At 38.7% G+C, this 15,621-nt stretch overlaps 1 protein-coding gene across 1 annotated transcript in view; it reads left to right on the plus strand.

Moving 5' to 3' along the window:
• The window catches only part of LOC143272501 (murinoglobulin-1-like), a 70,793-nt gene that overhangs the window by 35,819 nt on the left and 19,353 nt on the right, over nucleotides 1-15,621 (plus strand). The window contains exons 15-17 of the mRNA XM_076567877.1: nucleotides 327-476; nucleotides 14,297-14,476; nucleotides 15,496-15,580. Of these exons, the coding sequence (XP_076423992.1) occupies nucleotides 327-476; nucleotides 14,297-14,476; nucleotides 15,496-15,580 (415 nt within the window). The remainder of the gene's footprint in view (nucleotides 1-326; nucleotides 477-14,296; nucleotides 14,477-15,495; nucleotides 15,581-15,621) is intronic.

Consider the following 15,621-nt stretch of genomic DNA (forward strand, 5'->3'; position numbering starts at 1 on the left):
TCCTCCTCTGGCCTCTGTTGGATACATGGCTATATGCACCAGCACACACGTGTGCATTACACCACACTCACATACCAAAAATGAGCTATTAACAAGAATTTCAGGGAGCTGAAATAGTTGTTTGTTGCTTCAGAGTTTGACTGACACATCTCCTGTCTTCCTAACATCAATCCCAGTGGTGAAAAGAAAGCAAAGAGCCTTGGCTGAGTTCTGACAGTCATAATCTGGCAAACAGATGTGCATGCAAAGTTACAGGGTGATTCACATGGCAGGTTTCTTGGCTGCAAGAGCAGGAAGCTGGCTAAGCTTGATTCCCCTTCCCACAGGTGGACCTGACCTTCACCCCAGCCCAAAGTCTTCCCGCCTCACAGGCCCATCTGCGTGTTACAGCTTCTCCTCAGTCCCTCTGTGGCTTAAGGGCTGTGGACCAAAGCGTGCTGCTCCTGAGGCCTGAAGCTGAGCTCTCCCCTTCCTGGGTGAGTCCCCATCATCCTCTATCCAAGAAAGGCCAGTGGTGAGGCTCTGAGATGATGGTTCTAATAAAGTAGTGGTCATTCAGACGCTAGGACGCTGTAACATAAAAATGCTGCATTTAATGCTAAGGGCATCGCTGAAGGGAGCTCTTCATTATAAAATCTCAAAGAATAGCTCTGAAAACTTCAGCCAATTGTGGTGATATACTGTGTACCCCAATAAAGGTTGCCTGGGGATCAGAGGACAGAGCCAGGCACGAAATTAGACATAGAGGTCAGGCAGTGGTGGAACACACCTATCACTCAGGAGGCAGAGATCAATCTGGATCTCTGTGAGTTCAAGTCCACACTGGGCTACATGAGAGAAACAGAACCAGGCAGTGGTAACACACACCTTTAATCCCAGGAAGTAATGAGGCTGGATACAGAAAGGTATATAAGGCATGATGAAAGAGGAACTCTCTTTTTTATAGGCTAAGGATTTCATAGAGGTAGAACTTGTGTCTGGCTTGCTCTGCTTCTCTGATCTTTCAGCTTTCACTCTAATATCTGGCTCTAGGTTTTCTATTAATAAGACTTTAAGCAATTCCTGTTACAGCCAATAAACTCAAGACAAAGCCTGAGTCAAGCACTCAGTGAGTTGTAAAGCTTGTGTGTGACCCAGGCATTCTGGGTTCTTATGGCGCCTCTCCTACCCCAGGAGTGGCTTGTCCCCTAACACGTTCATGATGGAGCTTTTCAGAGAGATGCTGTCTGGGGGAGCCAAATGAAACAGTTTATACAAATGGAATCTTGTACATCTCAAGAGTTCCCCAAATAAGAAGACAGAATGCATTAAAATTTAAAGGCAGAGTACAAGGAGGTTCTCAACTTGTTTTGAAAATTCTTGGAAAGCACAACTGAAACCATAAAGTATTTACTGGAGTCTCAAATTAACGAGAGCAAAACTCTTCTTCATACTGAATTAAGAATGGGGTTTATTAAGAAAAATTACATGATCACTGTAATAGTTTTTAAAAATTATTACCACTGGCTATTAGCATATTTTTAAATGTATGTAAGGTGTTTATGCAAATTTAAAAACAATAATCTTTAGTCTGCATAATGCTGGGATGCTGTGGGATGTTCTGTACCTTAAATGTGTTGCTCTGATTGGTTAATAAATAAAACACTGATTGGCCAGTAGCCAGGCAAGAAGTATAGGTGGGACAAGGAGAGAGGAGAATTCTGGGAAGTGGAAGGCTGAGTCAGAGAGATGCTGCCAGCCACCACCACGGAAAGCAAGATATAAGGTACCAGTAAGCCACGAGCCATGTGGCAACTTACAGATTAATAGAAATGGGTTAATTTAAGATATAAGAACTAGATAACAAGAAGCCTGCCACGGCCATACAGTTTGTAAGCAATATAAGTCTCTGTGTGTTTACTTGGTTGGGTCTGAGTGGCTGTGGGACTGGTGTATGGGAGAGATTTGTCCTGACCGTGAGCCAGGCAGGACCAGGAAAACTCTAACAACACTAGGAACTTACCAGTCTTTAACTAATGCATAAGTTAAACCAGCATTTAATTTGGCTTTAATGATGAAAGTTTATGATGCACATGCAGAAAATGATTAGGAAAGTATATGATTAAAATGTTTTTCTTTTAGATTTTGATTTCCCCAATCCATTAAATAAGAGATTTCTTGAGCAATTGTTTTAGCTGACAAATACAGACAATTAGTTAACAAACAAACAAACGCATGTACTGCCCAATGATTATAACAAAAAACATGAACAGAGTTTCCTTTCTCCCACCACCCTGCCCTATCCATGCTTTGGCTGCTTGTACATTCAATGATCACAGCTATTTCTTTACTGTTTTACTCCACATTCTCTATTAGTCTTTGAAAGTATTGGCCTTTCTTCATTTTTAACATCATCTGTTCATTCTTTTTATTATAAAGCAGCATATTAAAGCTGATTATTCAGACCCTTCTGGTCTTCACCTTGCCTACAAATCTATATGATTACTGTGTAAAATCCTTAAACAGTATTTATTTCTATAACCAACACATGTGGTTCATTATTAAGTCAGATAGTGAGCTGTGGTCATATTTCCTCTCATTTGTGTTCCTTTGTCCTGACATTTAATTGTTCTTGCTTATATTTACTTCCAGGCCATCATCCTCCTCACTTGACTTCAATACTCTAGCATCTGTGGCAGTGCTCAGTTCTGCTGTTGTCCCCAGTGGAGCCCTCTGTCATTGTTTGTTTTTGCTCTTTTGGGGGGCTCACCACCCAGCTTCCAAATAAAGCACACATGGAGGATTATTCTTAATTGTAAATGCCTGGCCTTAGCTTGGCTTGTTTCTTGCCAGCTTTCCTTAAATTACCCTGATTTTCTTTAGCCTTGGGGCCTTTATCTTTCTCTATTCCTGTATACCTTTGCTTTCCTTTTTACTCTGTGGCTGGTTATGTAACTGTGTGGCTACCCCTGAAGTCCTCCTCCTTCCTTCCTCATTCTTTTCTCTTAGATCTCTCCTCTCCCAGATTTCTCCTTCTATTAATTCTTTCTGCCTGCCAGTCCTGCCTATCCTTTCTCCTCTCTCGCTATTGACCCTTCACATCTTTATCAGACCATCAGGTGTTTTAGACAGGTACAGTATCACAGCTTCAAAGAGTTAAATAAATGCAACATAAACAATAGTAGCATACCTTAATGTTGTGGATATGTTCTATATGCTGTGAATGTGTTGCTCTGATTGGTTGATAAATAAAATGCTGATTGGCCAGTAGTCAGGCAGGAAATAGAGGTAGGACAAGGAGACAGAAGAATTCTGGCAAGTGGAAGGCTGAGTCAGGATATGCTGCCAGCCTCCACAATGAGAAGAAAGATGTAAAAGATACCGGTAAGCCACGAGCCATGTGGCAAGATACAGATTTATACAAATGGGTTAATTCAAGATATTAGAACTAGATAACAAGAAGCCTCTCACAGCCATACAATTTATAAGTAATATGTGTGTTTATTTGGGTATCAGTGGCTGCGACCCGGGTAGGACTGGTGATAACTCCAGCTACACCTTAAAATGATATTCTCCAACATTTCCCCCCTTTTTTTCTAAACAACAGTGAAAGGTTTTAAGTTTAACACATTAAAGCTGCATACAATAAGAACAATTATCAAGTAAAGATTACATTCACAATGTACTGAATTCCAATTCATTTGTTTCTGGTATATTTAAAGAAAATACTCCATAATCTATCGTATCTTAGTAAATCCAAAATTTTATACCTAATTTACTTTCTATCATAGCTAAGGAAAACTGCAACTCTAACTATCTAGTCTTCAACTCCATTAAAGGCCCCAGAAGGATATAACATTATTTAAGTAAACAAAAAGTGCAGAGCAAACATCTTCCAAAACTCTAGCAATGACAGAGACAACTAACTGCCTGGACAGTCACCCCAAGTTCCTTGTGCAACATTGGGGCATCCATCTTCAGCATACAGGCCTAGAGTATCAGGAAGATTTCTCAGTGAAGCAGGAAATTTGAAGGACTATCATGCCTTGTATTGGCAAAGTTCATCAGTTGCTTTTCTCTGTGTCCTGCAGAATATTTGACAGACTCTTCTATGAAGCAGGAACTTTGAAGGACTGTCCTGCCTTGTATTGGCAAAGTTCAATAGTCTTTTTCCTGTGTGTCCTGCATGTCCAGTCTGCATAGCACATTGTCAGCAAAGGCAAGAGCAGTTTCTTTGCCCAGTGACTAACTTTGCTACAACAAAAGCAAACTCCATAAGGAATTTCTTCAATGCCCATCATCTCTGAAGTAAATTGGTGCTGCCAGGACCAGATATGTCTCATTGTCATGAAAAGCCATAAGTTAACAAAACATTTTAAATGCCATGTTCTGTAGGTCTTTGAAAGTTTTGAAGACCATCTATCTATCAAAAATATATCTTGAGCCGGGCAGTGGTGGTGCACGCCTTTAATCCCAGCACTCGGGAGGCAGAGGCAGGCGGATCTCTGTGAGTTCGAGGCCAGCCTGGGCTACCAAGTGAGTTCCAGGAAAGGTGCAAAGCTACACAGAGAAACCCTGTCTTGAAAAAACCAATATATATATTATCTGGAAAGCATACCTAATATATCCACAATTTTGATTGTTGTAAGTGACTAAAAACTAACCTATGTTTCCTCATTACCCTATATAGTTTATAATAATAGCTTTCAAAAACTAGAACTTCACCCTACATTTCCAAATGAACTGCATAGGCACAATACCTCAAACAAAAATAGAAACATGCATACGATATGTTGTAACAAAAATAACTTTAAATTTTTATCAATACACAAAAATCCCTGAAACAAGGACTGGAACATACATACAATGTGTTGCAACAAAAATTACTTTAAATTTGTGTCAATATACAAAAGTCCATATCATACAAAATATTTGAGATTAATAGTTGCTTTTTAGTTTAAAGTAGATTCAATAATTCACCTATTATCATTCCTATATTCCCCTAAATATAACAAACATCCATGACCCACCAAATAACCAAAAGCATCCCACACCCCAACTCTTGGGAATGCAGACTTTGATTTCTCTAAATTGCTTCCTGTTTTCTGTGAGCAAAGTAGCTTTAGGGTCCCAGAGAGAAAATTTGAGATAATGACCAAGTCCTGGGAAGGCCAGCTATAATCTTTGTTGATAGCTACCACCTGTCAAGTTTTAGGAGGTCTCCCCTTGATCAAAACTGATCCACATTATTCCTGAAGGAATCCACAACCTCTTGTCTTCTGTGGAACAAAACTCAAAAGCATTTTTGATTTCCATTTAACAAGTATATCTGTTGACTTCTTTTTTGAAGTAAAGTTATTCATAAAGTATTTAGGTTAGCTTGATTTAGCAGTTTAGTTCACAGACCCATGTCTCCTAGAAGCTGTCTTTTGATGCTCAACAATCAAAACATTCAAAATTAACATGATAATATACAGGATCCAAACTCCCTGTGTATTTCTCATCTCTACATGGCTTATTCTTATATATATTACTTTATTTCTTTAAAGACTTTATTTTTAAACTATTCATTTCTTCTATGACTATAACCTTTTTCTTTTCTTAAGCCTCTGCACGTTGTTAAACACACTGTAACCTCTTTAGAGGTTCTTCATTTGGACTTCTTTCATTGCGTATCTTTCAGCCTTTTTGACCACATAAACAAACTTTAAACTGCTAAGCAGGGTGGACCTATGCCCACAGCTTTGGCGGCTGACTCTACCCACTTCTTGGGTTGTGAAAATCAAGCCTAAAGCTCACAGCCAGGTTGGAGGTTTGTCTGACTGGGAACTGCAATCAACCTTCCTGTGTTCTAGAATGCCGATGCTTACTTTATGGCAGGCATTTTTACTTAGTTTTTTGTTCCTACTTGACTGGCAGAAACTGTCCAGCTGAAACCCTTAAAGAAGCTGTATCTCTCTTTTTTTTTTTTTCTTTTCAGTTTTCTCAGGCCCTACGGACATTCAGGACCCACATTAGGTGCCAAAATGTTGTGTTTTTTTCTTTTTGCTCTTTTAGGGAGCCTGCCACCCAGCTCCCAAATAAATAACACATGGAGGCCTATTTTTAATTATAAATTCCTGGCCTTAGCTTGACTTGTTTGCTGGGGGATGTCTTTCTGTATGCTGTGAATATATGTTGTTCCCATTGGTTAATAAATAAGCTGTTTTGGCCTATGGCAAGGCAGCTTAGAGGCAGGCAGGAAAGGAGAGAGATGGGAAAGAGAAAGGCAGAGACTAAGGAGATGTCAGGTACTGCCAGAAGAAGCAAGATATAAAAGTACCAGTAAACCATGAAGCACACGTGGCAATGCGTAGATTAATAGAAATGAGTTAATCTAAGATGTAAGAGCTAGTTACCAATAGGCCCGCCATAAGCTATGCCATTTATGATTAATGTAAGCCTCTGTATGTTTATTTGTGTCTGAGCGGCTGCAGGAAAACTTCCAGCTACATTTGGCTGCCCAATGTTCAACTTTCCAGCTAAAACTTGAAAGAACTTACAAAGAAACTCTAAAATTGAGCTAAGAACAGCTTTCTACTTCAGGTCTTATGAGGGCTGAGATATAGAGACACCAAGGTACAGAGATGTCCTGGCGTTCTGACTTAAGCTCCAGTATGGTGGGTTCACGGCACGTGGGCTTGAGTGCAGCATGGCAGATTCCTGCCATGTACACAGAGGTTTCTCCAAGCTGTCCACTGCATAGTGGATTTAGCTTTTCCTAGTATAAGAAGAAGAAAAAAAAGAGGTTCCTGGGCTGCTTCTTGGAAACATAGACACACTGCTTCCCAGAGTTGGTGGTAGGCATACTTCCACCATGTTAGGAAGCTGAGGTGGGCCAAAGCTGCCGTATCAATCTTAGGCATGCTTTATAGGTTCACAATAAGACAGATTCAGATGAAATAAAATTCTAAACTGTTTACAGTGTGTGTAAAAATGTACATAGGCTTGAAAGAGAAAAAGGAATATATACAGTATATATATAAAGTATATATACACTATATTTACTATGTATAAAGAAATAGCTTTAAAAAATAAAGTCTTTAAAGACACAGTAAAAGTAATATAAAAATAAGCCATGTAAAGATGGAAATCACACACACACACACACACACACACACACACACACACACAGAGTCTAGAGTATATTGTCTTTGGGATTTTTACATATTTAATTGTAAAGGCTGATAAGTTAAACCAATATGTATAGTTTAAAGGTATCTTGACTTCAAACGTTATATCTAAAGATACATTGCTTTGGAAAGGAGGTTCTGCTTTTGTGTCTACAGAAGATGAGAACCTATAGATTGCTTCCAAGCTAATATGATTTGATAGCCAAGACCCCCTGAGAGGTCTCCAGATGATCCAACATCCAAAATTAGCTTCAAGGCAACTGGCTCAGACAATGCAGCATCATAGACTACTCCAGTCAGGACTTGACCATAATTTTTAATTTTCTCAGGATCCCCATAAGATTGCCAGCACCCACAACCAGCAGGAAGTAGTATGAGAAACTATACCCACATTCCCAAAAAATGATTTATGGATGTTTGTCTTTGTTTAGGAGTTGGTTACAAATTGTTATGGGTCATAGTCAATCTCTTTCTAAAAGAAAAAAGGAGGATATGATATAGATATGATAAAATAAAAGGGTAGATTATTGAATCTACTTTTAAAGAGCAACAACTTGTTTGAAATGTTTTACACTGCTATAGACTTCAGTTTATTACAAATTCAAAGTTAATTTTGTTATACTGTAAATATATTACTTTTGTTTAAGGTATTATGTTTGTACAGCTCATTTGAATTTGTAATATATAATTAAGAAACACAGATTAATAGTCATCTGTGATAATCAAACTTCTAGTCATGTTAGTTAAGTTTTCTAGGTATACATAGATATATTTCAACTAGGTAAAAAATCTTCAGACACTTCAAAGACCTACAGAATTTGGCATGTAAAATGTTTTAAAAACTTAGACTTTCCTAGACAGTGAGACACGTCTGCTCCTGGCAGCACTGATTTACTTCAAAGAAGAAGATGGACATGGAACACACTCCACATGGAAATTATCTCCTTCTTGGCAGAACTAGCCATTTGGGCAAGAAACTGTTCTTTTCTGGACTGATTGGCAGAATGTTGTATAAACTAGACATGCAGGACCCATAGGAAAATGACCACTGAATTCTGCCAAAACAAGGTGAGATAGCCCTTCAGGTTCCTGCTTTGCAGAGGAGACTGCCAGACATTCTACAGGACACAGGGAAAATCAACTAAAAAACTATTGACTGAACTAAACTTTTTTTAGAAAAGGCCTATTGGCTGAAGATGGATGCCTCAACATTACAGAGAAACTTTGGATGACTATCCAGGCAGGCAGCTGTCTCTGTCATTCTAGATTTTTGGAAGCTGCTTACAATGCTCTTCCTGTTTACTTAAGTAATATTATATCCTTTTGGGGTCTTTGAAGTAGTTGAAGACAAGATAGTTATAAGTATAGTTTTTCTTAGTCACTATAACAGATAAATTAGATATTAAACTTTAGACTCACAAATATAGGATAAATGGAATATTTTCTTTAATTTTGCCAAATACAAATAGACTAGATATTGTAAGTAATTCTCACTTGATAACTGTTTTATTATATGTGGTTTTACTAAGTTAAAGTTAAAACCTTCCTTTTTGATTAGACAGAAAAGGGGAAGTGCTGGGGCATATCTTTCTGTATGCTGTTAATATATGTTGTTCCCATTGGTTAACAAATAAGCTGCTTTGGCCTATGGCAAACCAGCTTAGAGGCAGGCAGGAAAGGAGAGAGACAGGAAAGAAAAAGGCAGAGGCCAGGAGACGCCAGCCACCACGAGGAAAAGCAAGATGTAAAAGTACTAGTAAACCATGAAGCACACGTGGCAATGCATAGATTAATAGAAATGGGTTGGGCTGGAGAGATGGCTCAGCAGTTAAGAGCACTGGCTGTTCTTCCAGAGGACCTGAGTTCAATTCCCAGCACCCACATGGCAGCTCACAACTGTCTGTAACTCCAGTTCCAGGGGATCTGATACACCCATACAGACATACGTGCTGGCAAAACACCAATGCACATAAAATAAAATAAATTAATTAAAAAAATAGAAATGGGTTAATTTAAAATATAAAAGCTAGCTATCAAGAGATCTGCCATACACCATACAGTTTGTAAATAATATAAACCTCTGTGTGTTTACTTGGGTCTGAGTGGTTGCAAGACTGGGCAGGACACAGAAAAACTTCCAGATACAACTGTTTCTTACCAGCTTTTCTTAAATTATCCCTTCTATCTTTGGCCTCAGGGCTTTCCTCTTTCTCTATTCCTGTATACTTTTCTTTCCTTCTTACTCTGTGGCTGGCTGGGTAGCTGTGTGGCTGCCCCTGAAGTCCTCCTCCTTCCTCTCTCATTCCTTGCTTTTATATTTCTCTTCTCCCATATTTCTCCTTCTTTTAATCCTTTCTGCCTGCCACCCCCCACCTATTCCTTCTCCTGCCTTGCTATCAGCCATTCAGGTCTTTATTAGACCATCAGGTGTTTTAGACTGCCACAGTACCACAGCTTCACAGAGTTAAACCAATGAAAGATAAACTGAAGTAACACACCTTAAAATAATATTCCCCAACAGCTCTCATCCTGACTGACTTCTTCAACCCAGCTGTTCACCCATGTTTGGGGGAGTCCCTTCAAAATTCCCCATGTTTGGTTCACTGTTTTCTGACTTCTCATGATTTTCAGGTTGCTGCCTCCCTTGGGGCATTAAGCATGTGGTTGTACTGTTCTGAGAAAGAGGGAATCAGGGACAAAATCCTTTTGCAGCTATAAGTATAAATCCTTTGGCAATATTTAATACTTTGAAACGGGATGAAACATCAGCTAAGAAACCATGTTCCTTCAGAACACTGGAGAAATTGAATGTACAGATTTATACCTTCCGAAGTTAATGCTCAGATGCTCGATGCCGTTTATTCTGCATCTCTCCATTTGTCCAGATTTTCTCTCTAGAATTTTGTAAGATCATTTATATTTGATAACTAGAATATTCATAAACATGTGAGGACATGGGCAGCCGTGGTTTCTTACTGTGTCCTGGTGAGCCTGTGGATCATTTCTGACATTATTGTTTTAAATAAAAGAGATAAAATATGTAAGAATACTAGAAGGAATAATTGTAAAACATATGCCCTGTATAAAATAACACTACAAATAAGCTACAATATCAACACAGATCATCATAGAGCAAGCTAAAACCAGAAAGGGCTGAAGCAGAGATCGCATAAACACTCTTATGTTTACTATGGGTTATCTTAACTCACATCCTTCCACACACTGGTTGTCAACCAAGTATAGATAGGAAACAGTGGAGCCCACCTCCAGCCGAGGCCTCTGGAATGAGAAAATATGAGTTCCCTGTTCAAAAGCTGAAGGTAACTGAGTACCAATTGTGCAAAGGTTGCCCTGTTCTGCCATGTGGATCAAGTGGGCCATTTTAAAATATCCACTCAAATCCTGACAAATAATGATGCAGACAGCATTTCAGGCTACCCGAATAAAACAAATATAATGTGAAAACATCTCTGATATTGCATCAGGTCAAAAGTCATAATCTTGCTAATAGATAGGTATGCATGTGGCCGCTTATTGATTCATAAGTCAGGCAATGTTAAATTTCTGTTAAATGCCTAAGAAAATAAGAACAGAAATTTTCCTACCCAAATATCCAGACTTCTAAATTTTCAGTCTCTTGAGATCATGGGCATCCCAAGTTAAAAACCTTAATGGACAGATTAATTTGCTTCTTTTCTAAGATTTTTTTCAATTCTTATCTATTTCTGTCTCAGTCTATTGCTCTTGTTAGGCAGATGGTGAGTCTCTTGAGGAAATTGTCTAAGGTTGTGTTTCTTTTACCCCAATGGCCCCTGGGATTTCTATTTTCTGACATATTTTGAAATATTTTGTTGCAAATTAGCTTTATGTCCAAGCCTATTTTTTTCCTGCTCTAGATGTGAAACAGTCTTGAGTTTGCTGCATGGATGCAATGTGCCCTACCTCCATGAGAATTTTATAGTTTTTGTTTATTTCTTCCTTTCTTTGTACTTTGGAGGTTTTTGTTTTATTATCTGGTTTCTAATTACTATTATTTCCTCAACGCTCCTCTCTTTGCTCACATTAGTTTCTGTCATTAACACTGGAAATCTGTAGAAGAATTACAAGTCGATTCATTGGAAACTGAAGCTGGCCCTGTGGTCTGAGCTTGGGTGATGCTATCTGTCACATGACTGGCTGTATGTTCTTTCACCAAAGGCAAAAGTCAGTTTGTGAGCTTTGTTCCCCAGAGTCACCACCCATCCCAAGAACAAGTTCATGTCTCAGAGACACAGGTTCAGAGCATCCTGGGTTGACGAGACTTTGTTTCCTGTCTTCCTCACACATTCCCCTAGCCTTGCCTTCTGTGAACTCCTGACCTTCCGCTCCCAGGCTGGGTCAAGCGCAGTCTGGCAAACTTGCTTGAACATCATCAGCTTCTCTGTAGCTGGAGAGTTTCTTTGCAGCTCCCGCCAAGCCCCGCCAGTCCTGGAGCCCACTTATAAAATAAACACACTGACTCTTATATTATTTAAACTGCTCGGCCATTAGCTCAGGCCTACCATTGTCTAGCTCTTACTCTTATACTAAGCCCAATTTTGTTAATCTATATGTCGCCATGTGTTCCATGGCTTTACCTGTTGCCTCTACATGATGTTCCCTGGACAGCAGCTGGTGTCTCTCCCCTCTGCCTTACTATAAGTTTGATTATCATAGAAGACTAATTATTAATCTATATTTCTTAATTATCTATTACAATCTAAATGAGTTACATAAACATAATATATCAAATGAAAATAGAAATATATATACAGTACAACAAAATTAAGTTTAAACTTGTATCAATAGACTAAAATCCATAGCAATGTAAAACATTTTAAACAAATTGCTCTTTAAAAGTAGATTCAATAATCTACCCCTCTATCTTGTCATTATCTATACTGTCCCCTTTTGTATTTATAATCAACCTGTTTTAAATAAAAATATTGGTTTTTCTCTGTCCCACACCAGAGGGCTCTTCTGATATGGCATAAAAGAATTTTTTAACCTTTTTATTTTTTAAGCAATATGTTTGGGTTTAGAGAAAGAGTGAGCCAATTCCATCTCCAAAGCCAGCTTGGTATATTTAGGTATTTAGGCATAGCTTCTCTTACTACTTCCTCCTGGAGGGGGGCACTGTATCTTATGGGGACACAAAGAAAATTTTAGGATTATGTGGTAGTCCATGAGGGTGTATCGTCTGAGCCAGTTGCCTTGAAACCACTCTGGATGTTGGACCATCTGGGCCATGGTGTCATCAGAGACCTTTCAGGGGGTCTTGGCTGGTCAAACCTGATGTATCTTAATCTGGAGCAAATCCATAGCCTCTGGTTTTGTGTGGAAACAAAAGCAGAACCTCCTTTCCAAAGCAACATATCTTTACATCCAAATTTTGAAGTCAAGGTATCTTTAAAATATACATATTGGTTTAACTCATCTGCCTTTAAAATCAAATGTCTCTCTGCAGTTAAAAATTCCAAAGACAACATAATCCAGATTCTCTGTGTGATATCCATCTTTACATGGTTTATTTTTTACATTAATTTTACTGTCTCTTTAAAGACTTTATATTTTAAAACTATGTAATTCTTTATATAACTGTATATATTACTTTTTCTCTCTTTTCCAAGCATACATACATTTTACACACATTGTAAACTATTTAATCTGAATCTGTCGCATTCTAAATCTATTGCTTTGAACTGCAGCATTTGTAAGACCAAAAGGGCCTCTGTGGCTGTTGGCTCTGCCCACCTTAGCTTCCCAACATGGTGGTGGTACAGTTTACCACCAGCTCTGGGTCTGAAGCCATGTGTACCATCAACTATCAGAAGCAGTTCTATCAAAGCAGCGTAGAAACGCCCCCACTCCTCCGCTTTTTTTTTTTTTTTTTTTTTTTTTTTTGTACTAGCAAAGGCTAAATCCACCACGCAGCAGTGTAGTATGCCACTTGTGGATGCCTCATTCCCGCCATATTGCCAGTTAAATGTACACGCCAGGAACCCACCATAGTCACTCAAACCCACATGTTGCAGCTAGCTGCCCATATGAGACATGAAGCAGGAACCTGGTTTTGGCTCCATTTAGAATTGGTTATTAAATATTCTCAGGTTTAAGGTGGAACCTCGAGCCTTTGGGCGCCATTTGTAGCTAGAGTTTTCCTGGTCCTGCCCTGGCTCACAGTCAGGACAAATCTCTCTCACCCACTGGTCCCACAGCCACTCAGACCCAACCAAGTAAACACACAGAGACTTATATTGTTTACAAACTGTATGGCCGTGGCAGGCTTCTTGTTATCTACTTCTTCCATCTTAAATTAACCCATTTCTATAAATCTATACCTTGTCACGTGGCTCGTGGGTTACCGGCATCTTCACATGTTGCTTGTCATGGCAGCAGCTGGCAGTGTCTCTCTGTCTCAGCCTTCCACTTCCCAGAATTCTCTTCTCTGCTTGTCCCGCCTATACTTCCTGCCTGGCTACTGGCCAGTCAGTGTTTTATTAATAACCAATCAGAGCACACATTTGACATACAGACCATCCCACAGCACTTCTCCTGTGCTGATACCATGATGCCCTTGCATTTGGACACGTGACCTGCAGTCCCTCTCCCTCTTTCTAATTACACACACTGCAGTTTGGAGGGTTGAATACATCCTTCTGTCAAAAATGGAGGTGTCTTGGGTTTGTTTGTTTTGTTTTGAATTTTTTTCCCTGAATTTTAGGGAAAAAATATGTACAGAACTCTTCATTCAGATCTCTTCAGGCTGTTTACATACTGACTAACTCAATTTTTGTTTTGTTTGTTTTTATAGTATACCAGTAGACTAAAATATACAACCTTGATATTTTATATTTATTGAATTGTTTATGTAGTGTAAATATATTTCTAAATGTTTAATGTTGTATAGTAAGTAATGTTAAAATTACATCAATCTCAAATATACCATGCAGGATTTACGTTCATACCTTTTTAAAAATATGTGAAGTATTTTTAGTCTTTTTCTAAATATTGTGAACACCTTCAGAATAAGGGACTCTTCAACAGAAAATATTTAGAAAACCTTGCTTGGGGATCATTGAACATTCAAGAAGTGATTTGCAGTGATCATCTTTTGTTTTCGTGAGTATCTTTCAAGAAAGCCCAAGAAAGAGGCTCCCTTGTCTCTGCCAGATATGCAGCCCAGCAACTTCATCTCAAGTCCATACCAACTACTTGAAGAAGAAGACCCATGTGAGTGGAATAGAGATAGTGATGGCCTCATATCCTTACACCCAAATGAGAGGGATGTCTACAGTTACGTGGAGGTAAGCAGTGTTACCCACTAACATGCTGCTCTCAGAATTATTTAGGTTTTATGAAATGCTATATTGGCAGAGAATTTTTAGGGTCAGGCCAGGGATAAGAACCACTAGTAGACCAACCACGTTATAAATGGTGGTTCGTGTATTCCATCCCAAGCATTATAAAAACTGCATCTTGGAAAGTGCCCAGTGCAGGGACAGAGTAGATGAGTCATATTTTCTTTTTAGTTCTGTTTTTTTTTTTTTTTAACCAGAGTGTCACTATGTAGCTCTGTCTTAGCACTCACTCTGTAGATCATGCTGGCCTCAAACTCACAAAGATCTGTAACAAATCTTTCTCTGTCCCATCAGTCAGCTCCCAAATAAAGACACAGAGAATTATTATTAATTATGAATGTTCGGCCTTAGCTTAGGCTTGTCCCACTAGAACTTATAACTTAATTTAACCTGTTTTTATTCATCTACATTTGCCTTGGGGCATTTCACTTTTCTTTCATTCTATATGTCCTACTTTCCTGCTTCCTCTAGCTAACTACCTGGCAAGCTGGCCCCTGGTATACCTCTCTCTTTGTCCCACCTCCCTGCAACCTAAATTCCTCTTCCTACTTACTCTCCTTGCCCAGAAGTCCAGCTCATTCTCCATGCCTACCTATTGACCATTTAGCTTTTCATTAAACCAACTACAGTGACATATCTTTACACAGTGTAATCAAATCTCTCTCAACAGAGATCTACCTGAGTCTGCCTCCCAAGTACTGGAATTAAAGGCATGAACCACTGTGCATAGCTGTGAATGACATTTTATTTAAAATAAAAGGGCTTTGTATCAGAAAGAAGGACACAACATATGTCTCACTATGAATTCTGTGTTCCGCCCATACTCTCTAAGGAGTATGAAAATACAATTTGAATAAGAATTCTACTTGAACATGTGAACCTATATCTGAATTAGTTATTATAAACACATTAAGTTTTTTACAGAATTTTGAGATATTTTGCTTGATTAATAATTTTCTTTGCAGGACATGGGCTTAAAGGCATTCACCAACTTGAAGATCAAACATACTGAAGCATGTTTGGATATTGAGATTTTTAATCCAATAGAAGGTAAAATAACAAATCAGCATTTATTTTCAGAATAAAATAAA

This window comes from Peromyscus maniculatus, chromosome 3, assembly GCF_049852395.1.
Source record: "Peromyscus maniculatus bairdii isolate BWxNUB_F1_BW_parent chromosome 3, HU_Pman_BW_mat_3.1, whole genome shotgun sequence".
NCBI classification, from domain to species: domain Eukaryota; kingdom Metazoa; phylum Chordata; class Mammalia; order Rodentia; family Cricetidae; genus Peromyscus; species Peromyscus maniculatus.